This window comes from Lissotriton vulgaris, chromosome 3_1, assembly GCF_964263255.1.
Source record: "Lissotriton vulgaris chromosome 3_1, aLisVul1.2, whole genome shotgun sequence".
NCBI classification, from domain to species: Eukaryota; Metazoa; Chordata; class Amphibia; order Caudata; family Salamandridae; genus Lissotriton; species Lissotriton vulgaris.
The window spans coordinates 2,016,343,600-2,016,371,349 of record NC_141689.1 but is presented as its reverse complement, the minus strand read 5'-3'; the positions used below and the strand labels follow the sequence as shown (position 1 = coordinate 2,016,371,349).

The following is a 27,750-nucleotide window of genomic DNA, read 5'->3' as shown; positions in this document are numbered from 1 at the left end:
ACATACATGTGCATTGGCAAGGACTCAAAATGACACTATTAATGATGTCACCTGTAATGCAGCAGTAATATTGGGTACAAGCCTGTCAAGGACTGGCCGTACCTTTCTTCATCAGAGTGGTGTGATGCTCAAAGGGTTCCACCTCCAAATAGCCCCTTGGTCTGAGTACAAATGACAGACACAAAAGGGTGATCAGGCGACGGAAGGAGAGGATGGGAACTGCTGGGAGGGAGACCTGAAACAGAGGCAAATAACCATTAGGTGTACATTCTCATGTCACTGCTAATACAAAAACCTCATGTGATACACTGTACCAGTCACACCTGTGAAGTAAAATGACTGGAGACAACATTACATTAGTCATCATGCTATCACATCAGATCCGATGCAATGACACAGACACATAAAACCTAGGACAGTCTGTGATCCATTAGAGTATTGTGAAACGCTCACAAGTGAGCAATCATGCAATGAGACGTATGTTGGTAAAAATTCATTCACTGGCTCAGATGCGGTGGACCTCACAAACAAATGAAAACAGTTGGCAATGCTACTTACGTAGACTGTAATATCTGTTATTGATCATGTGTACCGATAAGGGCCATGTAGGCAAAATTTACTTCAACCACAACAGCTGTAAGAATCACATATGATGAGGAAGCTAATTACCTACATGCAATGAAGGCACTCTGTAGCCAGTCTTTTAATCTATCAACATAGCATTACTAAGCTAAACATGAGATGCTGTTAGAAGAAATATCAACTGGAAGTGAAGTTGAACCAAACCACAAAATGATACCCTACCATTGCACATAAATGCTGCACGGGACTCGAGAATCATGTGAATGACCGCACTCCACTGGTGCAACACAATAATTAAGATATGCATCATCCCAACATTGTCATGTCTCAAGCAAAACATACATGGCATCATGTGATTCAAAACAGAAGTGCTACTCACTGTGAAGGCTGGTGGAGCAGTATTTTCAACCTGCACGGAGGTAACGACATGACAGTGACATGAAATAGTGCAACAAGGGGCAATGCATCCATGTCCACAGATTCACAGGACAGTTCTCAGGACATGTGGAACATACAGTGGGCAACACCTACACGACATGGTAGAATGGCAACCAAAGTGGACTGTCCCACAAGGCGGAGGTGAGGATCCAGTCACATTCAAATGCACACAGTGATGCTGCAATCCCCCACGGAGTCCGTGTTTGAAACCTCTGACACAATGTCAAACCATGGTATATGCAATGTTGCAGTGGCAATGTCTACACACATTGATGCATCCACCAGAGTATACAACTACAACAGATGACTGTCAGATGGGGTAACTATCCTGTCATGGGAGTGGGCATACATGTAATCAGTAACATATTGTTGTTGCATGTATTCATGGTCGCACTACATGCACATGAACATGTACCACACGTTTCAACACATACCAACGGTAAACAGCCTCTTATGAGTCCTTACCCAAAATGACTTCTCCACATGTCCATGCATGCTCCGTTGATTGGGCTGACGTTGCAATCATCTTCAGCAATAGCAGGGTGACCACGATGACCCAAACGGACAACAGGCAGGGTGAGCTGTGGATGAGAGTGGCACACAAGGGGTCAAATTCTGTACAATGTCATTCAGACAATGTCCTGTTCAATATCCAGTTGTTGTAGTACACCTGTACATTCCAAGTAGACACATAGCACATATGTGTATTGCATTACATCTGCACCTGTGTGACACAGCACTACAGACATCCAAGTGACATTGCATACAGTCTGCTGCATACACATCATGCTACCCATGCAACTCTGTATTACATGTATTACATAAAACCAGCTATGACTCACCATTATGAGAAGAAGTTGCGGATGAGGTGACTCCGGATATCATCTTCTACCTCCTCATCACTGGTATCCTGGGCAAGGCCTTCATCCTCTACGGGCGGATGTTCCAGCTCATCAGGGTCAAGGTAGAGCGGCACGGCCTTCTCCACTGCCATGTTGTGAAGCATGCAGCACACAGTGAAGATGTCACACACCTTGCGTGGGCTGTATTGGAGGGCTCCGCCTGTCTTGTCCAGGCACCTGAACCGGCTCTTCAGGACTCCAAATGTCCACTCAATCACCCGCCTGGTCTTCCCATGAGCATTGTTGTACCGCTGGTCTGCAGCTGTCCTGGGGTTGCGTAGTGGCGTCATTAGCCATGGCATGTTTGGATATCCAGCGTCTCCTGCAAATCCACATCATGGAAATGAGTGTGTAATATGATTCAGATGAAGAAGGTGTGACATACTGACATACATAGCTGACAGAGTATACTCACCAACAAGACATGCCCGGTGGTTGTGCAGCTGCAGCATCATCTGTGGTACCCTGCTACGCCCTCATGATGAAAGCATCGTGGCACGATCCTGGAAAACGTGCAGAGACATGTGAGATAATCATGTTGGCAAGACACACCACCAGGGCATTTATTGAGTGGTAGTGTTTCCTGTTGCGATACGCTTGCTCCTGAGCCTGTGGTGGCACCAGACTAACATGTGTACCATCAATTGCACCAATTTCATGTGGCATGCGTCCCAGGGCATAGAATTCCCCCTTGACATCTGTCAACTGTTCTGGAGTAGGGAATGTGATGAATTCATCAAGGTGGAGCAACATCGCAGCCAAAACATCTGTCAATACACGGCTGAACATGGTCTGAGACATCCCTCCCACATCAGCTATGGTCAATTGGAACGTACCTGTGGCAAAGAAATGGAGGGCTGCCATCACCTTTACCTTGGGTGTCAGCGCCGTTGGATACCTGTGTCGAGGTTGCAGGCGAGTCTCCAGTCTGTCCGTCAGGTCCTTGATCATCTGTCTGGTGAAGCGATAACGACGGATGCAATTGCGTTCCCTCATGGCTTCCAAGTCAGGTAACGGCCGTTCCAGAGGGGGTGCCCTGCAATACACAAATATTAGGAAATGTGTTCAACTGTCTGACTAAGACAATAACAATGTACATGGCACAAGCAACACTCCTTCAACAAATCTAGACAAGTGTGAGTGTGGCATGGGAGACACACTGTTGTAACATGTTCCAACTCCCAGCCACTCCTCCGTGAACAGTACAAGACCTGTGGTCTGTGGAATGGATATGACATGCATACAAAATATCTGATGGAAAGGTCTTATTGAGCATGACAATTTATCATGTCAGTGACACACGGCATGTGAATGTCAGTAGGAGGTTGTCTGCACATCCAGACAGCTTACAGCAATACACACACCACATGTGGCATCATTTGCACAGTTCTGACATAGTCATGCTGCGGTGTGATATTTCCCTAACTATTACATGACAATCATCATACTGCATTAATGTTTGATTAGTCACAAATGGTCTGTGATGCAATCACACATATGAGCGCTTCATTAACACAAGTGGTATGGTGTGCGTACATTAGAAACCCTGTAATCACGGCAAGGACACAATATGGATGCTCCTACAGAAGATGTACTGAAATGTATGAACTGGTTACTTACCTTTCGTAACAAAATATCATAATGGAACAGTAGTAAGTAGCATGTTCCTGACTTTGAATACATACCAATCATCAGACAAATTTGCCTCCCTGGATGCCATCTATGTGAGTTGGGGATATTGAGCCATCACTGGATGATATACGGTGTTGCTGACTGGCATCCTACAAGTGCTTGGCCAAGTATTGCCCGTACCTACAACGCACACTCTGCCAGCAGTTACACAACCATGTCCCACAGACAGTGTGGGAAGCGGACAAAGAGGCATGTGATGTTGTAAGACCTCAGTCCCAGACTCAGGGAGGATGATGACATCTGTCCGTACTGCTCAGACCTCTTGGATACCCTCTACAGCGGAGCTACGGGGAATGTGGTCTGTGATTTGGCGGGCTGGATGCCCATGCTCTCTGGGGTGGGGTGGGAGGACAGGGCACATGGTCAGTCCGGGGAGGGGTGTGGTCGTCTGACAACGTGCCTATCTACAGCCAAACATGCAGCGTGCCTGTACATGCAGAACAATATAGATACAGTACATTCCTCAGGATCGGCCTGCAGACGCTCAGCGGAGCTTGACTGCACTTGAAGGACCTCAGTGAGGAGGTTGGTCCTCACCGCGGCAACGGGGAAATTATTGGGCAAGGCTATGGCCGCCCACATAAACATTACACTGTACGTTGGCCGCTCATCCATTAACACGTTTGGAGTAGAGACATCACCAGTGTCTGGCTAGGTGTCCAGACCGCTTGCATGCCCCAGTCCACCTGTCCTGTCACCTTGGGACCAACACTCATGTGTCAGTGGGTCTTCAAGACCCTCCCAATACTCATTGACACCCATTTCCTGATAATCAGGCCTGTCATGAGCTGTGGCCGGCTCGTAGGAGTTGAACCTCCCCCTGCAGCATTAATGGCGGTATACTGCCGCACAGTTCCCACGCCACTGCCGTACAGGGTGTGGTATCGGGGACACCACCACCCGAGAACGGCGCAAAGGCTGGCACCTGGGAGACAGTTGCCAGTGAGGTTGTGAGATGAACCAGCGAGGACCAGGATCAACATTCAGATCCTTTCTGTCACAGCGGGTCTGGCACAAATGCGCCGCCTGCGTCAGGGACGAAGTGAGTGATGGCGTCACGGGCAAATCACCAGACGTGCAAGTGCCCCCAGACGGGTCCGCTGGGCCCGAATCCGCCGCGTAGGCCTTTGGTGGTGTGAGGGACATCATGGACATGAGTACCACAGGTTGTGGTGCAGGCTACAACGGCTGCAAATCTGACAGAGCCGCGTGGGCGATGTCACCCGAATCCCATGCAGCATTGCATGTGCATTGTGTTGATTTGGAAGTGTGATGACATCTCTTTCACATATATGGGTTACCTGACGACTTGGCCCTGGAGGACTGATGTAAAATCCAGGGGCTATGATGTCTCAACACCCACGCCCAGGCACTCCTCCTACGTCCAGACCATGAGCCATTGTGCTGCAGGGACAACTGCTGGAATCTGAGCGGCATGTGTGACCAATCACACCTGCATTCATATGTCTGGTCCCAGCAGTCGGAGCAGATCTACTTGTCTTGCTTGACGTGCACACTGTGAAGACACCGACGGTGAGGGTCAGTCACCAACATGAGAGGGTTGCAATCCTCACAGGCTTTGAAATGGACATCCCTATTGGCACCGTCCTGAGTCAGACAATCCAAGTGAAATGGTCAGAAGTGATCGTACTATGATCTTGTTTAAAAAATGAGTTAGGTTACACTTATACGGGACCAGCGCAGGTGTTGTTAATACAGAGGACCTGACGTCAGCACGCTGAGGTCACGTATGAGTACCCAGACAACGTCATCACGGCACACACAACGCCAACAACACACGGTGGGCCGCAGGAAATGCCTACCGACACACAAGTGTACTACTCAGCGGAAATTGGCATGTCCAAGATGACACGTGGGGATATTCTAAGGTGAGTAATATGATACTGTCCTGAACATTTCATATGCAAACAGCAGGCACAATATCACATATGGCACACACATGACGTGGTGACTCAGGGTCATGCTGTGCGTCTATTACACCTCTGTCACAGTGGGCATGTTGCTGTCATCATGTGCCAGTTCCCTGTACTGAATGGTGTGGCAGTCCAGTGTTGATGTGCATCGCAATATGTTGTAGACGTTACGCCGGTGCAAAGTGTTGTATGCATGCGATGCACATGTGCTGAAGGAGTAATGACACGTCTTGACAGCTCTTCACACATCAACTGAGGCACTAGGTCACAGTCCCTGTGCTTCTTCAATGTCTGCCACACCTGGGGCATGCTGATGTGAGGATGCCATGCTGATGTATGCATCCACATTGTCAACATGAGGGTAGACTACATCCCTGCTATGTGATTTCCTGGAGTCACTCTCCCAATGGTGACATGAAGGAGGTCAGGAACGCAGCCTACACAAACGTTCACTTGAGCATGTCTGACGCACTGTACATACGCCTCGTTTCCCTATTGCATTTCAGCCCTACGCGAGCAAAGCGTACCCCAATGGTACGTGCGTGTGTACGCCTCATTTCCCTATTGCATTTCAGCCCTACGCGAGCAAAGCGTACCCCAATGGTACGTGCGTGTGTACGCCTCGTTTCCCTATTGAATTTCAGCTCTACACGAGCAAAGCGTACCCCAATGGTACGTGCGTGTGTACGCCTCGTTTCCCTATTGCATTTCAGCCCTACGCGAGCAAAGCGTACCCCAATGGTACGTACGTGTGTACGCCTCGTTTCCCTATTGCATTTCAGCCCTACGCGAGCAAAGCGTACCCCAATGGTACGTGCGTGTGTACGCCTCGTTTCCCTATTGCATTTCAGCCCTACGCGAGCAAAGCGTACCCCAATGGTACGTGCGTGTGTACGCCTCGTTTCCCTATTGCATTTCAGCCCTACGCGAGCAAAGCGTACCCCAATGGTACGTGCGTGTGTACGCCTCGTTTCCCTATTGCATTTCAGCCCTACGCGAGCAAAGCGTACCCCAATGGTACGTGCGTGTGTACGCCTCGTTTCCCTATTGCATTTCAGCCCTACGCGAACAAAGCGTACCCCAATGGTACGTGCGTGTGTACGCCTCGTTACACCATTGAATGGGTTGCATTGGCAACGGCAATGTCACCTTACTTGTGTGGGTATTTGATTAAATACATAGGGAACATCTAGGGGAACAGTGGACAGATCAAAATGCAACCAGGTTGTCATGGATACTGAATTTTTTGAGCCTCCTACAGGTGTTAGAGAAAATTCAGTTGGGCAAAAGTATACAATGTTGCAAAAGTTGTTGTTCAGCTCAGGCTCAGTTTTCAAACCATGCATATGTGTGTCATGTCCTTATGTGTGAAGTGATTGGATGGAAAGTAGGATGCTAACTATGGTGGCCTATCAAACACTACTCCTTGGACTCACAGCCCCTCTGCAGCACAGATATAAGGCAGCATGTGGCTGTGGTAGGGCACTTGCCTGCACAACATTGGTGTGGTAACCACAGCTGCTGTCTCTGAATCCTCTGGACCCTGATTGGCTTAGCATGAGAGGGCACCTGCATTCACTGATGGTAAGAACAAGGCCCTGCTGGATGCCCTCCTGCCTAACTACAGCAAGCTGTATGGGAGACCAGAGGATCAGGTGAGTGATGTGTGCAATACCTTGGAGTGTGCACCTGTTGTGTGTGTGACATTATAGCCACTGTGTATGTATAGTGTCTAGATGCAATGTTGTTGGGAGTGAGTGCCAGGGTGTACAGTGTTGTTACTAGAGGGTTCTTTGTTGCAGTGGGGTGTGTGACAGCGTGTCACGTGCTGCAGTGCACCCAGACGTAGCATACATTGCTCAGTGAGTGCCATGCTCGGAGAGTGTTTAGCACCCATCATGTCATCTGTAGCCTTTTAATGGCATGTCATGCAGTGGTGTTTGCTCACAGGCCACATACTCGTGGCCAAAAATGCTAATGTGTTTAGCTTACAATGCCCTGTTATCATCAAGTTTTTTGTGCACATATGTGTGTGTTTGGAACATGGACCAGGTGTACTGATGCTGTTTTACTTTACATTTGTGACAGGTATCTGCCTATGAGAAGGATGAAATCTGGCTGGACATCACCAGGGCTGTCAGGAGTGAAGGGGGGCCTCGCAGGAGGCTCCGGAACATCAAGAAGAGGTGGCAGGACATCCGGTGCTGGAGCCGCCGCATCGCCAGAGTACAGCTAAAGCTGGAAGCTCCACGCCGGCATGGCGGCACCCGCCACCTCACCCCCAACATGCTCCGGGTCCTGGAAGTGGTGTTCCCAGACCTCCATAGGCAGTCGCAGGAGGGACAGCAGCAAGTAGTGGGTAGGTTTATGTCTGTTTGTTGTGATGTGTGTCACATGCTCCATGCAGTGCTCAAAGGCATGGTTACACTCCCATAGTTTGAGTGTTGTGGTCAGACAGGCACTCCATGCATTGGCATCAGAATGTCCCAGTTTCTGCAGCTGCTTCTTTACATGCCTTTCCCTAATCCACTTTTGACCTGCGCTTTGGATGATGTTTGTTTTTCACATGTACTCCTATGGTGCAATGTCTATGTATGCATTTTCCTTTGCACATCATCATGTTGGAGGGGGGGATCTGTGACACCTGTTGGAACCTTACATGTGGCACCACATGTGCACTGTGTCTGCCGTTCTTCATATTTAGGCACTGATCTTGAGTCTAAACATGTGTCTTCTGCACGAGTCAGCCTCAGTGGCCTTTGTCCATGGTACTCTTTCAAATAGTCTTGTGTTGGCTACAGGTGCTTAATGTACATGTGCAATATTTTGGGCTTATGCATACTCACACTGGACAGTGCGTGTGTGCATAGTTGCCAAATAAGTCAAATGTTCTTTGTAATTACTATTGATGGTCAGTCACACAATGAGGCTTGGGGTGTCAACAGCTGTGATGCCAGTGTGAGGTGATGTTACTCTTGGTTCAGGTCCCAGGATGGCATCACATGTCACTTCAGGAAGGACTTTTCCCATGTGGCACAAGGTGTAAGGAAATTCAACATGTGCAGGTCTGGGTATGGGTGGCAGGGTGTGTAAATGAGCTGTGATGCTTCATCAGCTATCCTGTTGTCAGGCAGTCAATCATCATTGTGTCGCTCATGATAGATTTTTCCCTTCACTGTTGCTTGTATCCTACTATACATTATGTGTAGTGTCTCTCGCAATTGGCCACAACTAGACATCATTGTGCAGTGTTCAGTCTCATGTGACTCATGATGCATACCATGTTCAGAAATGAAGACTAATGAATTGTAGCTGACATGTCTGATGTGTACAGGTGACTGATATGTTATTATTCTTCTCCTTGCCCACAGCATCATCATCTGAATCTGGAGGGGACACAGGTGCTGACCAGGAAGAGGGACACACCGACAGTGCCACCTGCTTTGAGGAGTCAGAGGGAGGCAGTGGCACGGAGGGTGATGAGAGTCTGCTGGCCGGACGACATGTGACTGACACATCTTACCATGCCGACAACTCCGAGTCAGACTCTCAGGAGGAGGGGGAATATGCAGCAATGGTCTCTCCATCATCTTTGGCTGGCGTCCCCTCCTCCAGTACCATCTCCACCCTCCCAGTCGTTAGTGTCCCTAGGGTCCGTGCTAGCCCCCGTGTCTCCTTTGTTCCCGGCACCGCAGCCCCTGCCCCTGTGTCCCCTGCTGCCCTCAGTGCTGAGACTGTGGACCTACTCCGGCAGATTGCAGTAGGTCAGACATCCATACTGACTGTCCTCCATGGACATACACAACTGATTACACAGTTGGTGTCGTTCATGGAGGGCATGTCATCGGCCATGTCTGATCTATGTCGGAGTGTGGCTGCCATAGAGTCAACACTCACGGCAGCAATGTACTCCCAGCAGCATCTGTCTCCCCCCCATCCTTCAGACCCATCCACCTCTGCCTCTCCCATATCTACACAACATGCACGCAGACGCCACAGGTCACACACACCCAGCACACCCACACGTCAGAAAAAGCTCAAAGCTCCACGCACGCAATCTCAAGGGGATGTAGGCACACCCACAGGGAGAGGGGACACAACGCACACAAGCATCCATACACCCAGGAGTACAGACTCACAGCCCTCTGCCTCCACCCCCAATGTGTCCCCGGGTTCAGGTGGTAGTTTTTCCACACTGGCTGAGTTGTGCAGCCAGGTTTTCGAAGCTACTTTTGGCAATACACCAGCCAATGTGGCTGAATGCACTACACCTGCACCCACTCCGCCTGTCCTTCCCTCTCCTGTCCATGCGGTGCCGGAGGATTCCACAGATGGTGGCCACATCGTTTCCACTGCGGATTAAACGCCATGTGCAGGCAAGTTTGGGTGTGCCCACACCCATGGAGGTACAAACTGTTGCTCAGACTTTTTAGGACTGGACATTGGCCTTTAATGAGCAGGGACTCTTATTTGCGTTTCTTTTTTGAAGCAGCTGAATAAAGCAATTCTTGTTATTTTCTGAAGTTGACTTTGTGTGATAATGTCTGTGACTGCTGTGTGCCTGGGAGCTGGTGTCAAGTTGTAATTTAGGTATGTTCATATGTGTCAATCTCCAGATGGTAATGCGGTTCACAATGGTATGTGTTTTTGTGAAACAGCTGGGCAGGGGGGGATGTTAGCCACACACACTCTGATGCTGCGCACTGGTGGGCACTGGGGGGCAGTGGTGGGGGGGTGTTAGGCACACACTCTGATGCTGGGCAGTGGTGGGCACTGGGGGGGGGGGTGTTAGGCACACACTCTGATGCTGGGCACTGGGGGGTACTGGTGGGCACTAGTGGGGGGGGTGTTGGCACACACTCTGATGCTGGGCACTGGGGGGCACTGCGGGGCAGTGGTGGTGGGGTGTTAGGCACACACTCTGATGCTGGGCACTGGTGGGCACTGGGGGGCAGTGGTGGGGGTGTTAGGCACACACTCTGATGCTGGGCACTGGGGGGCACTGGGGGGCACTGGTGGGGGGGTGTTAGGCACACACTCTGATGCTGGGCGCTGGTGGGCACTGGGGGCAGTGGTGGGGGGGTGTTAGGCACACACTCTGATGCTGGGCACTGGGGGCACTGGTGGGGGGTGTTGGCACACACTCTGATGCTGGGCACTGGGGGGCACTGGGGGTCACTGGTGGGGGGGTGTTAGGCACACACTCTGATGCTGGGCACTGGTGGGCACTGGGGGGCAGTGGTGGGGGGGGGGTGTTAGGCACACACTCTGATGCTGGGCACTGGGGGGCAGTGGGGGGGGTGTTAGGCACACACTCTGATGCTGGGCACTGGGGGGCACTGGTGGGGGGGTGTTAGGCACACACTCTGATGCTGGGCACTGGTGGGCACTGGGGGCAGTGGTGGGGGGGTGTTAGGCACACACTCTGATGCTGGGCACTGGGGGCACTGGTGGGGGGGTGTTGGCACACACTCTGATGCTGGGCACTTGGGGGCACTGGGGGGCACTGGTGGGGGGGGTGTTAGGCACACACTCTGATGCTGGGCACTGGGGGGCACTGGGGGGCAGTGGTGGGGGGGTGTTAGGCACACACTCTGATGCTGGGCACTGGGGGGCACTGGTGGGGACGGGTGTTAGGCACACACTCTGATGCTGGGCACTGGTGGGCACTGGGGGCAGTGGTGGGGGGGTGTTAGGCACACACTCTGATGCTGGGCACTGGTGGGCACTGGGGGGGGTGTTGGCACACACTCTGATGCTGGGCACTGGGGGCACCGGTGGGGGGGGGGTGTTAGGCACACACTCTGATGCTGGGCACTGGTGGGCACTGGGGGGCAGTGGTGGGGGGGTATTAGGCACACACTCTGATGCTGGGCACTGGTGGGCACTGGGGGGGTGTTAGGCACACACTCTGATGCTGGGCACTGGTGGGCACTGGGGGGGTGTTAGGCACACACTCTGATGCTGGGCACTGGGGGGCACTGGTGGGGGGGTGTTAGGCACCCACTCTGATGCTGGGCACTGGTGGGCACTGGGGGGCAGTGGTGGGGGGGTGTTAGGCACACACTCTGATGCTGGGCACTGGGGGGCACTGGTGGGGGGGTGTTGGCACACACTCTGATGCTGGGCACTGGGGGGCACTGGGGGGCACTGGTGGGGGGGGGTGTTAGGCGCACACTCTGATGCTGGGCACTGGGGGGCACTGGAGGGCATTGGTGGTGGGGTGTTAGGCACACACTCTGATGCTGGGCACTGGGGGGCACTGGGGGGCAGTGGTGGGGGGGTGATAGGCCCACACGTTGATGCTGGGCACTGGGGGGCACTGGAGGGCACTGGTGGGGGGGGGGGGGTGTTAGGCACACACTCTGATGCTGGGCACTGGTGGGCACTGGGGGGCAGTGGTGGGGCGGGGTGTTAGGCACACACTCTGATGCTGGGCACTGGGGGGCACTGGTGGGGGGTGTTGGCACACACTCTGATGCTGGGCACAGGGGGGCACTGGGGGGCACTGGCGGGGGGGGTGTTAGGCACACACTCTGATGCTGGGCACTGGGGGGCAGTGGTGGGGGGGGTGTTAGGCACACACTCTGATGCTGGGCACTGGGGGGCACTGGTGGGGGGGGGTGTTAGGCACACACTCTGATGCTGAGCACTGGTGGGTACTGGGGGGCACTGGTGGGGGGGTGTTAGGCACACACTCTGATGCTGGGCACTGGTGGGCACTGGGGGGCAGTGGCGGGGGGTGTTAGGCACACACTCTGATGCTGGGCACTGGTGGGCACTGGTGGGGGGGTGTTGGCACACACTCTGATGCTGGGCACTGGAGGGCACTGGGGGGCACTGGTGGGGAGGTGTTAGGCACACACTCTGATGCCGGGCACTGGTGGGCACTGGGGGGCAGTGGTGGGGGGGTGTTAGGCACACACTCTGATGCTGGGCACTGGGGGCACTGGTGGGGGGTGTTGGCACACACTCTGATGCTGGGCACTGGGGGGCACTGGGGGTCACTGGTGGGGGGGTGTTAGGCACACACTCTGATGCTGGGCACTGGTGGGCACTGGGGGGCAGTGGTGGGGGGGTGTTAGGCACACACTCTGATGCTGGGCACTGGGGGGCAGTGGTGGGGGGGTGTTAGGCACACACTCTGATGCTGGGCACTGGGGGGCACTGGTGGGGGGAGGGGTGTTAGGCACACACTCTGATGCTGGGCACTGGTGGGCACTGGGGGCAGTGGTGGGGGGGTGTTAGGCACACACTCTGATGCTGGGCACTGGGGGGCACTGGTGGGGGGTGTTGGCACACACTCTGATGCTGGCCACTGGGGGGCACTGGGGGGCACTGCTGGGGGGGGGGGGTGTTAGGCACACACTCTGATGCTGGGCACTGGGGGGCACTGGGGGGCAGTGGTGGGGGGGGTGTTAGGCACACACTCTGATGCTGGGCACTGGTGGGCACTGTGGGGGGGTGTTAGGCACACACTCTGATGCTGGGCACTGGTGGGCACTGGGGGGCAGTGGTGGGGGGGTGTTAGGCACACACTCTGATGCTGGGCACTGGGGGGCACTGGTGGGGGGGTGTTGGCACACACTCTGATGCTGGGCACTGGGGGGCACTGGTGGGGGGGTGTTAAGCACACACTCTGATGCTGGGCACTGGTGGGCACTGGGGGGCAGAGGTGGGGGGTGTTAGGCACACACTCTGATGCTGGGCACTGGTGGGCATGGGGGGGTGTTAGGTACGGCCGGTCACCGTATTTCACTGGTGATGTGCGGGAGTGTGTGGCGCAACATGGCTAGACATTACAATCGTGAAATGGAGATGTGTGCGTGTTCCAAGATGTACAGGTATGTAAAACTTCGTTGTACTCACCTTCTGCGCCGTCGTCGGTTTCTCAGTACGAGGTGGTGGGCGTACAGGATAGGGATTACACGGACGATGATGTCCATGTCCTGCTTGTCGCGTACCGGGGTGCGGGTCGTGCCGGAGTTTGATTTTACGGTAGTTTTGAGCTCTCGTAGGAAAAGAGCCGTACGGAGTGTGTGGAACACGGATCGTACTTTGTGGTTCGGGAGACGCGGTCTATTTACGTTCGGACGTAGCGTCGAGCGTCAGCCGACTGCTATTCGTATGGACTTTCGATTCGTACGGCGTTTTTTACGGGGCGTACGGAGTGCCGCATTAGGTTGTGATCGTACTTGCACATTCGTACGGGGACGCCTTCTGGTACCATTCGTACGGGGAAAAACGCTCCGTACAGCAATTCGGAGCGCTTTTTACCGGATCGGAATCGGCGCCCTAATGTGGATTTTTGGAGATGTCTCCCTATGCTTTGGTTAAAATGATAATAACAACCTTGTATTGCTGTGTGGGGAAATGTTTTTAAAATGCTATTAATCATTGCTAGCTCAAAATCTATAATTATTTTCTGGGGAAAATAATTAGCATTTCTGTATATGTGTTTTGTTGTTTGTTAGGTAACAAACAGTAAATAAATGGTATATTGTAATGATGGTACAATCCATGTATGCTATAAAGTTGGTAGAATGGTTTAGGACATGGATTAAAAGTCCCATCCATCATCCAGTGTTCGCATTGTTGTAGTTTCCTTAAATTTGTTACAGTAGCAAACATAATAATTCTGTTGGTAGGGCTTTCGTTGTCAAATAGTGCAAATTTATCCTTATTATGTGTTATGCTCATTTCTGGGGAAATTACAATTTCTTCAAATGTTTTAGGGTTAGGTTGAGTTGTATTTGTGAGTCTTTTTTGGCGTGCTATTGTGCGTTTTAGGGAGTCAATTGAGGGTAGTTGACCTGAAGCATGGGCAGGAACTTTTAAAAGTTCCTCTTTTAGGATCTGTGTTGTTAGTTTGTTAGTCCCAGTACTTGCTTCTTTGATACTTTCCAAAGCATTCTTGATCTCCATTTCTGTGACATAAGGGGGGTGATTGTGCTCTCTAGTAAATAATACATTTGCTTCTTCAGTAGTAGCCCTACCATAGCATTTATTTGAATAGTATTTAGTATATTTCCAAAATACTTTGGGGTCCATTATGATATCGGGCGGATTGCCTCCGCCAGCCTGGCGGAGGCAATCCGCCCAATATCATAACCAGATTACCCCCCGCCATATTAGGATGGCGGGGGGGACCACGGCAGACGGAAAGACCGTCCGCCGCTTTTCCACCCCGGTCGCCTTGCGGCCGTGGCAGAAAAGGAATAATATGGTGGCGGTGTCTAATAGACACCGCCAGCCATATTATGATGTCTGGTTTACAGTGCCTTTCCGCGTCGGCGATGCCGCCACGGAAAGGCATGCGGTCTTCACTGTGGGGGCCCCCTGCGGGCCTCCAGACTGAAGTACAGGTGGGGGTGCACATGGGGGGTACCTGTGGTACCCCCCTTCATTGTCATCTACAAAGCAGCAGGCACCGCACGGTGCTTGCAGGTTCGTAAATGACAATGTGAATGTGCATGTTCAGCATTGTGGCAGGCGGTGCAGAAAGCACCGCCCGCCACAATGCTGAAAATACAGGATGTGCCCGCCACTGTGACCGGCACATCCTAATAGCACCCCCGGGACCCCCGCCCTTATGGCGGGCGGTCCCGATTTACGATGGAATGACGGGCGGGCAAAGTCCGCCCGTCATTCTAATGTGGCCCTTTGTTTCCTGTTTGTCTTTCCTGATTATAAACATACCCCATATAGCATAGCAGAAGTTTATTTTTCTGTGACATTACAAATTCAGCACCTTCAGTCATTTTTCTACTACTTGTGCTAGGAAAAATTAGAAAGATAAATATTTGAATGTAAAATATAGTTCTACATGTGTTTTAGGAATTTATATTTCACTGTTTATACTTACAGTTATTTTTTCTTGTTTAGAGAAATGCTGAAAAGATGTTTTCAAATTTTTTCTTGTATGTTCTTCTTTTATTTCTGTTGGTAGGAAATGCAAGAATTGTATAAACTAATCTTTTATAATATTTGGAGCTTTTTCTAGGGGGAAGCTGTTTTGTAGTTAGCATTTTAGGGCCTTTTAGGAAGTTAACAGATATACTTACTTGTTTGAATTGTGTAGTCTTTGCCTTAGATGTAGTACATTTGGGATGTATTCTGAATATCTGTCAAGAAGATAGAAAATAAAAAAATGTATATTAGAGAAAAGCTTTAGCATTTTAGGGCCTTTTAGGAAGCCAACAGATATACGTACTCTTTAAAAATATGTAGTTTTTGGCTTTGGGGGAGTAGATTTATGATGGATGATGATTATCTGTGAAGAAGATAGAAGAACGAAAAAATGGCTATTAGAAAAAAGCTTTAGCATTTTAGGGCCTTTTAGGAAGCCAACAGATATACTTACTTCTTTTAAATTGTGTAGTCTTTGCCTTTGGTGGAGTAGATTTAGGATGTATTCTGAATATCTGTTAAGAAGATAGAATAAAGAAGAAATGGCTATTACAAAAGAGTTTTAAAGAAATGCAGTTGGTGTGTTAGAGAACATTTATATATACTTACATTCAGTATTTAGTGGCAAAGAATTAGTAACAGGTTATTTGATGTGTTTTAGAGATTTCTGTAGAAGAAATCTTAAAGTTGAAAAATAAATGTTATTTAAACTGTTAAGAGACATAGTTACATTTCTAGACTAGTACTTGCTTTTTTATAAAAATAATGTTTAACTTACTTGAATTATTTATGTAGCAATCTTGTTTTCTGAAGTAGATTTCTCAGGAATAACCTTGTCAAAGTGTAGCCTTCTTTTTTCTATATAGTTAGCAGCAGGAAATAGCTGTAGGAATGTACTCCTTTTATAGTGTGTATTTTATTTGTTCTTTCATTTGATTGGATGTTTTAAGAAAGGGAGCATTTCATTGGCTTGTTTGAATTGTTTTACATTTAATTGCTTGGTTTGTTGTTGTGGGAATGCTAATCAGTGAAGATTTCTGCATTAAAGCTCGTTTGTATTTTAATGTTTTTCAAATATATGTAATAATAATGTGATAATATATGTAGAAAGCATAGTATTTATTTATATATATGCTGCAATGTTTTGATGATATGTGGCTAAAATGGTTAAATATTTTAATGTGTTTCAAAAAATGTTTATTTATAAGTTTATATGTATTGTGGAGTGTATAATGAATTTTAAATCTAGAGTTTTATAGTATTTTACATATTTAATGTATTTAATCTATTGTCGATAATCATCTATTTTCGATATTTTTGCTCTCTATATATTTGCAGTCGATATTTTTGTAGTGTTTTATATATTTTTTAAGAAAACAATATTATTGTAGTCTATATTTTGGATATCTATATCAGTGTTGTCGATAATTTATATACTCGATATTTTGTCCTCGATATTTTTGAAGTTTCCTAAATAAATATAGGAACTTGATATAATTGCTGTCGATAATTTATCGCCGATATTTTTGCTACTCGATATTGTGTCCGTCGATATTATGTCAGTTATCCCCTGTGGGCCGCCGCAGCTAAAAGAAAGCTTCTGCTGCTGAGCGCCCGCACCGTTGCCAACTGTACATCATTGTGAATCGTCCTGTGGGCTGCCGCAGCTAAGAGAGAGCTGCTGCCGCTAAGTGCCCGCAACTTTGCCAACTGTGCATCATCGTGAATCGTCCTGTGGGCTGCCGCAGCTAAGAGAGAGCTGCTGCTGCTGAATGCTGAAACAACTTTGCCAACTGTGCATCATCATGAATCATCCTGTGGGCCGCCGCAGCTAAGAGAAAGCTGCTGCTGCTGAGCGCCCGCACCGTTGCCAACTGTACATCATCGTGAATCGTCCTGTGGGCTGCCGCAGCTAAGATAGAGCTGCTGCCGCTGAGTGCCCGCAACTTTGCCAACTGTGCATCATCGTGAATCGTACTGTGGGCCATCGCAGCTAAGAGAGAGCTGTTGTCTCTGAGTGCCCGCACCTTTGCCAACTTTGCGCCATCGTGATCTGTCCAGTGGGCCGCTGCAGCTAAGAGAGAGCTGCTGCCATCTGTGCATCATCGTAATTTGTCCTGTGGACTGTCGCAGCTAAGGGAGAGCTGCCGTCGCTGTGTGCCCGCAACTTGTTCACCATTGTTGAGGATTGTCGCCATCGTCTCGTGGGCCACTGCAGCTAAGAGAGAGGTGCTGACACTGTGAGCCCACCACACAGCTGCATGATGAGAGTCATTGTCATCACCAGCCCGGGCCACCGCAGCCGCGTGCTGCTGGCGCTGAGAGCCCATATGTCCCAGGGTGCCCGAATCATTGTGGGTGCACGCTGCGGACCACGGCAGCCAGGACTTGTGGTTACTGGGAGTCCGCATGTCACCGTCTCTGCTTCTTCGAGAAGCTGTATGCTGAGTCCCCTTCAAACAGCAGGTATCTGGTGCGCAACGGGGCGCGTAGGTCCCGGCCTTGAACACAGTCAGTGCCACGTTCTGGTGAATTCGTTATTTCCTTTTTAAGTCCCTACTGATTTACGTGCGTTATAATTTGTTAAAACGTTTGGAGAGTCTTGAGTTAAGCTTTAGATAAAGATACTATTTTTCTATACCTCCTTGAGTTGTGTCCTTTTGAGGTGTTGTTACTGCCTTATTGTGCATGGTCATAAATGCTTCACACACTGCCTCTGAGATAGGCCTAACTCCTTGTGCTGCATTACCACAGGTTTGAGCAGGGTTGTCAAAAGGGGTAGCCGACTTGCCATAACATAGGAAGAAGAGTCCCTATTTGGACATTGGCGCCAGTCATTGCCAACTAGAGACCCCCATTTCTTTTTTTAAGTTTAGAATGCTTTATTAATGTAGTAATCAAAGTAAAACATCAACAAAGTCATGTAGCAAGAGGATAAGCATAAAACATAAGTATTTCATGGAAAAAATAACAAGAACAATATCCTCAAAAGATAAAAGCTGCACAAAGAGAAAATACTTTTTAAAAAATTGAGAAAAAAAGGGGAAAAGAGAAGGAAAAAAAGAAAAAAGAAAAAAGAGAAGGAGTAAGAGGGAGAGAAAGAAGAAGAAAGAAAAAATATAAGAAGAAAGGAAGAGTCCAATGAATGAGGTAAACAAAACCAGTTCACAAAAAAAACTAATAAAATAAAATCAAAGATAAAAGCACAGTAGCAAATGCCAAGCATAATCAATTATGCAATCTAGAAAGAAAAGAAGTTAGTGGCAACCATAACAAATCTTTTTTAATCACCAAAGCAGTGGAGGTAGCATAAGCACGGCCTAATCTATGATGGTGACACAATAGATTCCACTAGGCTTGGAACGAAATTTTTGAAGTATTGTTCCAATTTGTGGTAATGATCTGAAATGAGATGGCTAAAAATAAGTCAATGCTGTTGCCAACATTACTGTGAGTGTCCCAAATAGGAGAATAGCTACCCAGAAAAACATGTGTAATGTGAAAGGGAACGTTAGTCAACCGAATGTCATTCAATTTCAACCAAATACGAGACCAAAATGATTTAACTAAAGGACAATGGAAAAACATATGGAGAAAATCGCCATTATCATTTGGACATGACCAGCACTTTGGGGAATCTATTACTTTAAATCTTTGCAGCTCATTAGGAGTTAAAAACAATCTGTTGTAAAAATAGTATAAAGTCTGCATGGTGCAGGCAGAGTGTCAGGAGATATGAATTTTAGACCATAGGGAGCCCCAAGTATGCAGGGGAAGATCAAGGTCCAGGTCTTTTTCCCATAGGAGTTCCAAACTGGATTTGGTTCTAACCTTAGTAGGGTGGGATAATATCTTGTAAATAGTAGCAGCTTTAAATTGGGTGGAAAAGTCAATAGAGGGATGGGACGGTTGATCAGGTGTAACCATAGGTCTTTCCTGGAGGTATAAACGAGTAAGAGAATCCTTAATTAAAGAATAATGAAAGACGTGTAGAGAGGAGATAGGATGTTTGAAGTTCAGAAAAGTGCATAAAGGACCCATCCTTCATCAAATGTTGAGATGTGATAATGCCTTTGTCAATCCATTCCTTCCAAAATAAAGCGCGATTATTGATCAATAAATGTTTGTTATATCAAATTGGAATGCCTAGGGACCGATCTACAGGAGGGAGGTAAGAGCTACACAGGGAAGTTGTACGTTTTTTGGAGTGAATTAAAATAGGAGAGGAGAAACGTTTCGGGGGTTGGGAAATACAGGTGGCTGAAATAAAAGAGAAAGGAGAATATTGGGCCTGTTCCAAAGGGCTCCATGCTGTCGCTGGTGGAATTGTGGATTCAGATAAGAAGGTCCAAATCAGTTTCAGGGTAAATGCCAAATGGTATCGTCTAAGATTAGGAAAGTTGACACCACCCAGTCCCTTAGAGAGTTGAAGACGAGCCAGTGAAATCCTAGGCTTGCAATTGTTTCAATGAAATTTGGATAAGGAACTGTTAATGGTAATGAAAAAGGTGTTAGGAAGAGAAACAGGAAGCATAGAGAGGTAAAAATTAATAATTGGGAGAAGCATCATTTTGATTGCAGCTAATCTATTCCACCTAGAGAGGAAGAGTGGAGAGTTTTTTCACATTATCAGAATGATTAATTTTAATAGTCTCCCTGATGGTATTGGAGTAAAGAATACCAAGACATTTAATATGTTTGGAGTTCCAAGCAAAACCTGAATCAAGAAACATAGAAGGGGGAGCCAGGGTGGAGACAGCTAATACATCCATAGGTGTAATACTGGCATATCCCCTTACGTTAGAGTGTCACGAGATAGGTTTATGGCACACCCACGACCACTATTCTTGTCTATTTTATTGAATGTTGTGTTTGTGTGCACGTTCTAGATGGAAGCCATAGTGCCTTTTAGTACAACGCGGCCAGCCTTAAAAAAAAAAAGGTTGTAGGCGACTTGCTGTGTTATCCTGATTATGTTTTGTACTCTTTATTTTGTTTATTTGACAGTGACGTTATGACGCTGCCGGACAGAACTGGTTGTAGGTAAAGAGCTGTGTACCCATGTAAACTACCAATAAAGGTCTTTGAAACCTAAAAAAAAGAAACATAGAAGGGAAACAGAATTTGTTTAGGGGCAGGATTTCCGATTTATCTATATTCAATGTATAACCGGAAACACTAGAGTAATCTTATACAAGGGAAAGGAAGACCGGTAAGGAAACGGATGGATTGGAAATGTATAACAAAATGCATTCTGCATATGCAGTATATTTGATGTCAAGATTATGAAATTGAAAACCTGTGTAATGTGGTGAGCGTCGATGTGTTTCTAGGAAGGGTTACAAAGCAAGGATAAATAGGAGTGAGGAAAGAGGGCATCCCTGTCTAGTCCCACTACAGAGAGGGAAATAACGAGATTGGCAACCATTTACCCAAACAGAAGTAGTGGGGGCAGAATATAAGAGTTGAATATAATTAAGAATAGGAGGACTAAAACCATGCCATCTTAAAGCACCGGATATAAATACATTCCCAATTAACCCTGTCAAATGCTTTTTCAGCATCCAAGGTAATAGCTGCTATAGGTGAGTCAAGCTTGGAGGCCAAATTAATGATATTAAGAAAAGTATGTAAATTGTCTGTGATAGAACGTCCTTTGACGAAGCCAGATTGGTATATAAAGACTAGATCAGGAATAACTTTGTTAATGCGAAGGGCAAGTAATTTAGAGTAAATTTTACAGTCTATATTTATCAGGAAGATGGGCCTATAATTTTTACACAAAGAGGGATCCTTATCTTTTTTGGGTATTAAGCAGAGCGTTGCCTGCGATGCATCAATGGCGAGAAAATGATTGATCAATGAAAGGAAGTGGGGGACCAAAAGTTGTTTGAAGGGCATGAAGAATAGAACAGTAAAGCTGTCAGGCCCCGGTGCTTTGTCCTTAGGTAAAAGAGTAATAGCCTCAATGATTTATTTTTCTGAAATAGGAACATTCAAAGATGTGAGGTCAAGGTGACTTTCAGGGGATTTGGGAATATTTTTAAAAAAGGAATCTATATGATCTGGAGAAGGGGGGATTCGAGAGTGTAAAGGGAGGTGTAATAGTCGGTGAAGCAGTCAAGGATCTTGGCATCTGAAAGTTGTAGAGCCCCAGAATTATCCCTAATGGAGGTAATTTAGGATTTTTGTTTTTTAATTTTTAGATAGTTTGCTAAGGATCTTCCTGCCTTGTTCCGACCACCATACATTTTTGCATTGAATTTGAGAAGATTATTACAAGCGGAATCCCAAGATTGTTTGTTGTATTGCATTGTGCTTTAATGAGAAGTGATAATGTGTCAGGACAATTGGTAGTCAAGTACTTATGTTCTAAAGTTTTAATTTCCTTTAAAAGCAAAGTTGAGTTTGAGAGAGCTTTCTTTTATTTCTGGGACACAAAATCTATTATAAAGCCCCTGGCAGACACCTTGAAAGCATCCCAAAGAAAATGATATTAAGAAACTGAGGAGCAATTGTGATGAAAAAACTCTTGAGCAAATAGGGAGAACTGTTCAATAAATTGAGAGTCCAAAAGAAGGGAATTATTAAAGCGCCAATGCCGAGACATGGGCGTAGAAGAGGGATAATCTATATCTAAAATGACGGGGGCATGATCGGAGATAAGAATGGAGCCAATCTCAACATTGTTCATGAGATCTGTGGACAGGTGAGAAAAAAGGAAATTCTAAAACATCTGGGTGGATTGTGCTCCATGCGTCAACCAGTCCCCTTGTACTAATAGCCTTAAAGAATCCTTTTTGCATCTTATTGGGGACGTATTTGGTCTGAGATTTCCGATCAAGGTAAGGGTCCATAAGTTGGTTACAGTCTAAGCCCACAGTCAGATTTTCAGCGGAATGGGAGGAGAGGATAATAGAAAAGTCACTCCAAGTAGATAGATCAACACTATTCTGACCATAAACATTGCAAAAAGAGAAATGAGTATTATTAACTTTGACATTTAAAAATAACCATGTACCATATGTATAAGTAAATTCATTTTGTAGGAAAACATTCAAAGATTTATGAAAGATTATCAAATCATTCTTATTATTCACAGCTGGAGAGCAAAAGATTTCACCCACCCAATGTTTACGTAGTGAAGGTAGGTCTTGTAACTTAAGGTGTGATTCTTGTAACAGCACTACATGACAATTCAATTTAGCAAGATGAGACAATACCCGTTGTTTCTTAACGGGGTTGCGCATACCTTTAACATTCCATGAAATCATGAAAAGACCTTTCATGAGTAAAATGTATAGAAAAATAAGCGACAGGAAAGTGTATTATATTTGGAAAGAACAAGGAGAGAAAGGATATGAAGAACCAACAAGGAGAGGAGTTTGCAGTGCAGAAGAGCAAGTGGATAAATATAGAAGAAAGCAGAAAAATGCCTGTAAAACATGAACGAAAAGCGTAGCATAGAGTAAAGAGAGTAAGGAGTTTAACTTGATGAAACCATAGTAGTAAGCAAAAGAAAGAAAAAAGAAATATATTTAAGGAAAATTGAAAGAGTCTAAGTATAAGAAGAACAGGAGTGGACCCTAAAGAGAAGGAGATAGAAGAAAGGTAAGAGGAGAAGAAAGAGACAAGAGGGGGGAAGTATAGTCCCCCTAAAAGGGATATCAAAAAGAGGATGACAAAAAGCCAGAAGGCTTTAGTCATAAAGAACAAAACAAGGAAAGACATTAAAGTTGGAGGGGGGCGACGAAGAACAAGACAACCACACATAGAAGAGACACCGAGGATAAACAAGTTACCACACAATAACAGATAGAGATACGGAAGTCCAGTCCAAAGGCAAAAAAGAGGTAAACAAATGAGACAAAATGAAGGGAACTTACCAAACAATAGGGAATAATACAGCAGTGGGAATCGCACATTACTGACACAGGGGCAACACTGGTAAAACACTACAGCAGCAAATCTGCAAAGGGGGAGGCCAAAGAAACATGGGAAAGAACAAACAAAGACACAGTTAGAGTTTGCAAAGTACATACTAAAAAACTCAACATAACAGACCAAAGAACCAGTAATAAAACAATTAAGGTTTGCTCAGTTCCATAAGTTCTCTTTAGTGAGAATGAATGAACTTCCAGAGATCAGCTGGATCCTCAAAACTCAGAATTCTGTCCTTATAGGTGACCTTGAAGAAACAAGGGTGGATTGGACCGTAGCAGGCATTCTTGGATCTCAAAGCAGGTCTGAGGTTGAGGCATTCTTTTGGCCGGTTAGCAGTTGGCTTGGAGACATCTTGACTGAAGAAAACTCTGTGGCCAGAACAGAGCATCTGCCTATTTTGCTTAGCAGCGTTGAGAATTGCCATGATGTCTGAGTATAGAAGGAAATAGGTAATTATTCCTCTTGGTTTGGATGAAGAAGATGCATCTCTGGCCTGGCCTCAATCGATGTGCTCTTAGGATATTAAAATCCATGGATTTTGGGAGACCAACGATCTGAAGGGCTTGAGTTTTCAAAAAAGTAATCATATCCGATCCTTTGGAACTTTCCGGAATACCATAAACGTGCAAGTTATTTCCCCTGTTGCGATTTTCCAAATCCTCTGTGGTCTTTTTAAGTTGGCTAACTTCTTTAGTAAGACTATCATCTTTAGCGACAACACCGTGAGCATCACTAACTTTTTGCTCTACATCTGAAAGTCTCGAATCAAGGCCGGACCATTTCTCCTCTATCCTCTGGAGAGTAGAAGCAGTATCCGACATAAAGGGACGAATGAGGCGTAATTCCTTCATCATATCCTCTAACGTGAGAGGAAGCAGTGACTTCGAGGGAGAGGGTGGGTCCTTCTTGATGCGTTTACCAGAACCCGTGGTTGATTCTTTACGCCCTCCAGACGAGGTCCCCTGAGATTTATTTGAATGTGAAGACTCCATAATGGAGCAGCAATTGAAGTACAATAGGAAAGATGCAGCCGTAAATTATGCAAAAAGCAGGAGGAAGAACAACGCTGGTGTAACTAGGAAGAGGTGCCAGAAATTGAGGCCACCAATAGGCTACTGTCCAAAGGGAGTAGCAAATTGCTAACAAGGTCCGGTGATAGAGGATGTTCCACTGCAGGTCAAAAAGGTGTGCACGTAAAAAATAGTGCATGGAAATGGTACAAGCACAACCGTAATCCACAGGACGAACCCCTAGCCACAAGACCAAATCTCCTCTGCTGGCCAAGACTGTTGTAATTAAAAATGAGGAAATTTAGAAAACAAAAATGTAGGTAAATGTGGCCAAAAACAATCCCACCAGCATGGTAAGGGCCAAAAAATCAGGCTGCCATGAAGAAGGAGAGAGATTACAGTTGAAGGGAAGAGACAAACAGCATTTTGGCCGTATGAGTTGCTGCACTGATAAAATGCTCAAAATGGCGGCCGCATTGAGGAAAAAACAAACTGAGCGGAAAAAGAGTCAAATAGACCGTTTCATGGTCTAAAAACTTGCCACAGCATGCCCAGCTGTCTCCGGTGCATGAGGCCGTTGTTGCTGTGCAGCAGCGCTGCAGAAAAGGGGTCCCTTTGTTTATGAGTGTAGCTCGATATCACGGAGCTCTTCAGGTGGCGGCCATCTTGCGTTGCGGCTGGCGTGCGCTATGGGACCCCCATTTCTAGCAGAGCGCATATGCACTTTAACACTATAAGTTGTTATAATCAAACTGCGCATTCTGGTCTATGGAGAACAGGTAGCCTTGCAATAGTGAAAAACAAAAATGGCTGTAATTCACTAGTAGGAAACGCCACACACACTAGGGCATGTCCTACCTTTTACCTACAATGCACCCTGCACTTGGGCCACCCATAGGGGTGACTAATATGCAGAAAAGGGAAGGTTCAGGGACTGGCAAGTGGGTACACTTGCCCAGTCAACATGGCAGTACCAGACTGCACACAAGCTCTGCAATGGCAGACCTGAGACACATTTTACAGGCTGCTTCTGTGGTTGGCACAACTGGTGCTGCAACCCCACCAGCAACATTTGATTTACAAGCCCTGGGCACATGCAGTGCACTGTACTAGGGTCTGACAATTAAACCAAACTAGCTAATCATGGAGTCACTAATCCATACATCAATTTATAATAGGGAGACTATATGCACTTTAGCACTGATCAGCAGTGGTAAAGTTCCCAGAGTCATAAAACCAACAAAAACTGGTTGAACTGAATATAGGAGGAAGGCAAAAAGTTCAGGGATGACCCTGCAAAAAGGGCCAAGTCAAACACTACCCTGTTGGGCTTCTCTGCTTTGGGCAATAGAACATGGACCCTGGCCCGTAACAGCCGGGCATATTCCAGTTCTACGCCAATCTGAACCCTTTTGGATCCCTTTGTCCATACTCTCAGGGCCCACCATGCTAACCCATGGGGAACCCTTCTCCTCAACTGTGGACACCATATGTGCAACACCTAACCTTAGCTTGCTCACAGGTGTGTCCCGACAAACAGCAAGCCACAATGGCCACTGACAGTTGTCAGTGATGAGACCCAGGCCTTATGCCTCTCAGGGCTCTCAAACCTCTGTGGCATCAGAGAGCAGGGGGTAGTAGCCCCAGGTGCTTGGTACCCATTGTTTACTCTCCCTCCTGTCAGGTCAGGTATGACATCCTGACACTGACCCACCAGCCCCGGGCCTGTATCCGGTGGCTGGACAAGAGACTGGGGTGGGCTCTCCCACACCTGATCCTCCTCCTTTGGGCTCTGCACTCTCCCATTTGGAGTGGGACCCCCTTCCAGAATTGTCAGGGTGCCTGTAGCAGGAGTCCTGCATAATTCACCCACCTGTTCAGGGGTTCTATCCTGCAACTGGGCTTCCAGGTTAGGGGGGACACCCTGAACCTGGTCGTCCAACCTGGGGTCTAAACCCTCCAGTTGAACTGGGGTCAGAGGTGAGGACTCCCTCCCTCTGCACCCCCTTCCACAATACTACACCCTCCCTTCAGGGGTAGTACCCCTAGAAGACCAACCGGTCAGGACACTGTTTACAGTTGTCCCACCCTCCAGGTCAGACAACACCTGAACCTGGTTTCCTAACCCAGGGACCAACCCCTGCGGTTGAACACATGCCTGGCGCACCAGAACTTAATTGGGAGCACATATGCCCCCCTGAGGGTGACATATGTTTAGATCCCCCAGGACAAAAGTGATGTCACCATGGTCATTCCTTGGTGACTCAGCCCTTCTGGCTGGCCCCTGACCCACTGGTGCTTCCACTGGGGACTCATTCCCCCTCTCACCCCCCCCCCCCCACTCTGGACTTCCGCACTCTCCACGGAGGAGTGGTACTGCTAGACACTAGAACTGATGGAGGCCTGCTTACAGACACTCCCAGTTCACCAGACACTAGGGGACCCCCTCAATGGGTGGCCCATCCGGACAGACTAGGCTTCCCACCTGGTGTTCCTTTAAAGAACCATCCAGGCCCTGAGACTGAGTTTCGGGCACCTTGGGACATGCAGCCCCACACTCACTCCATCTCCACTGAGACAGGACGTGAGCCCCTACAACCCTCCCACTACACCGGGACCAAGCTGGGCGACTCTGAGCCACTTCCACCACTCTGGGATGGAAGATACCTGAGCCACTCCTCTTAGGATCACTCCCCAATCCCTCTCCAGACCCTCTGAAATCCACCAAAATGTCTGCCTCCAATGTCTGTCCTCCAGCTCTTCTGGGGACAGGCCCTTGGCAGAAACACTGGTAAATGCTGTGGAAGGTGCTCTCCTCCCCCTGGACCCAATAGCCCTTCCAGCTGCTCCTCTGCATTTTCAGCCCTCTCCTCATTCCCAAGGGTATTCCTTGCTTTGACCCAGGCCCTCAGCGCCTTTTGGAACTCCTCCGTCTTGGAGAGATCCATCATAGCAACTTTAAATCTCCTGCAGAAGTGCTTCAGCTGTTTCACATTGTAGCATTCTAGTTTCTCCTCTTCCCAATCAAAATCAACAGATGATATAGATGCTTCTTTATCCATGGTGGTTAAACTTGACAGTTCTTGGCAAAAATAGAAAATCCCAGGAAAAACAATCTACCAACAGTATGTGGTTGCGTTTTGGTCTGCACTCACTAGTAGTGTTCACCAATCGCTGTATATGAGTCACAAATTCAAGTTCAGAATCCTCACCACTGACCACCAATGTTAGATTTGGGGGTCTCTAGCTGGCAGAGTTAGGTACCTTTGACCAAATAGGGTACCTTGCGTCTAGTCAGGGTAAGTAGGTACACTCCTAAAACAACCCCTGCTCACCCTC

The 27,750-nt window shown here is 47.6% G+C and overlaps 1 protein-coding gene across 1 annotated transcript in view; it reads right to left on the bottom strand.

Moving 5' to 3' along the window:
- The window catches only part of LOC147728739 (uncharacterized), a 109,946-nt gene extending 82,473 nt beyond the window's left edge, over window positions 1–27,473 (bottom strand). The window contains exons 1-2 of the mRNA XM_086963853.1: window positions 27,123–27,473; window positions 15,912–15,972 (exon numbers count right to left, since the gene is read on the bottom strand). Coding sequence (XP_086819979.1) covers window positions 15,912–15,972; window positions 27,123–27,473 — 412 coding nt within the window. The remainder of the gene's footprint in view (window positions 1–15,911; window positions 15,973–27,122) is intronic.
- Window positions 27,474–27,750: the final 277 nt, after the last annotated feature.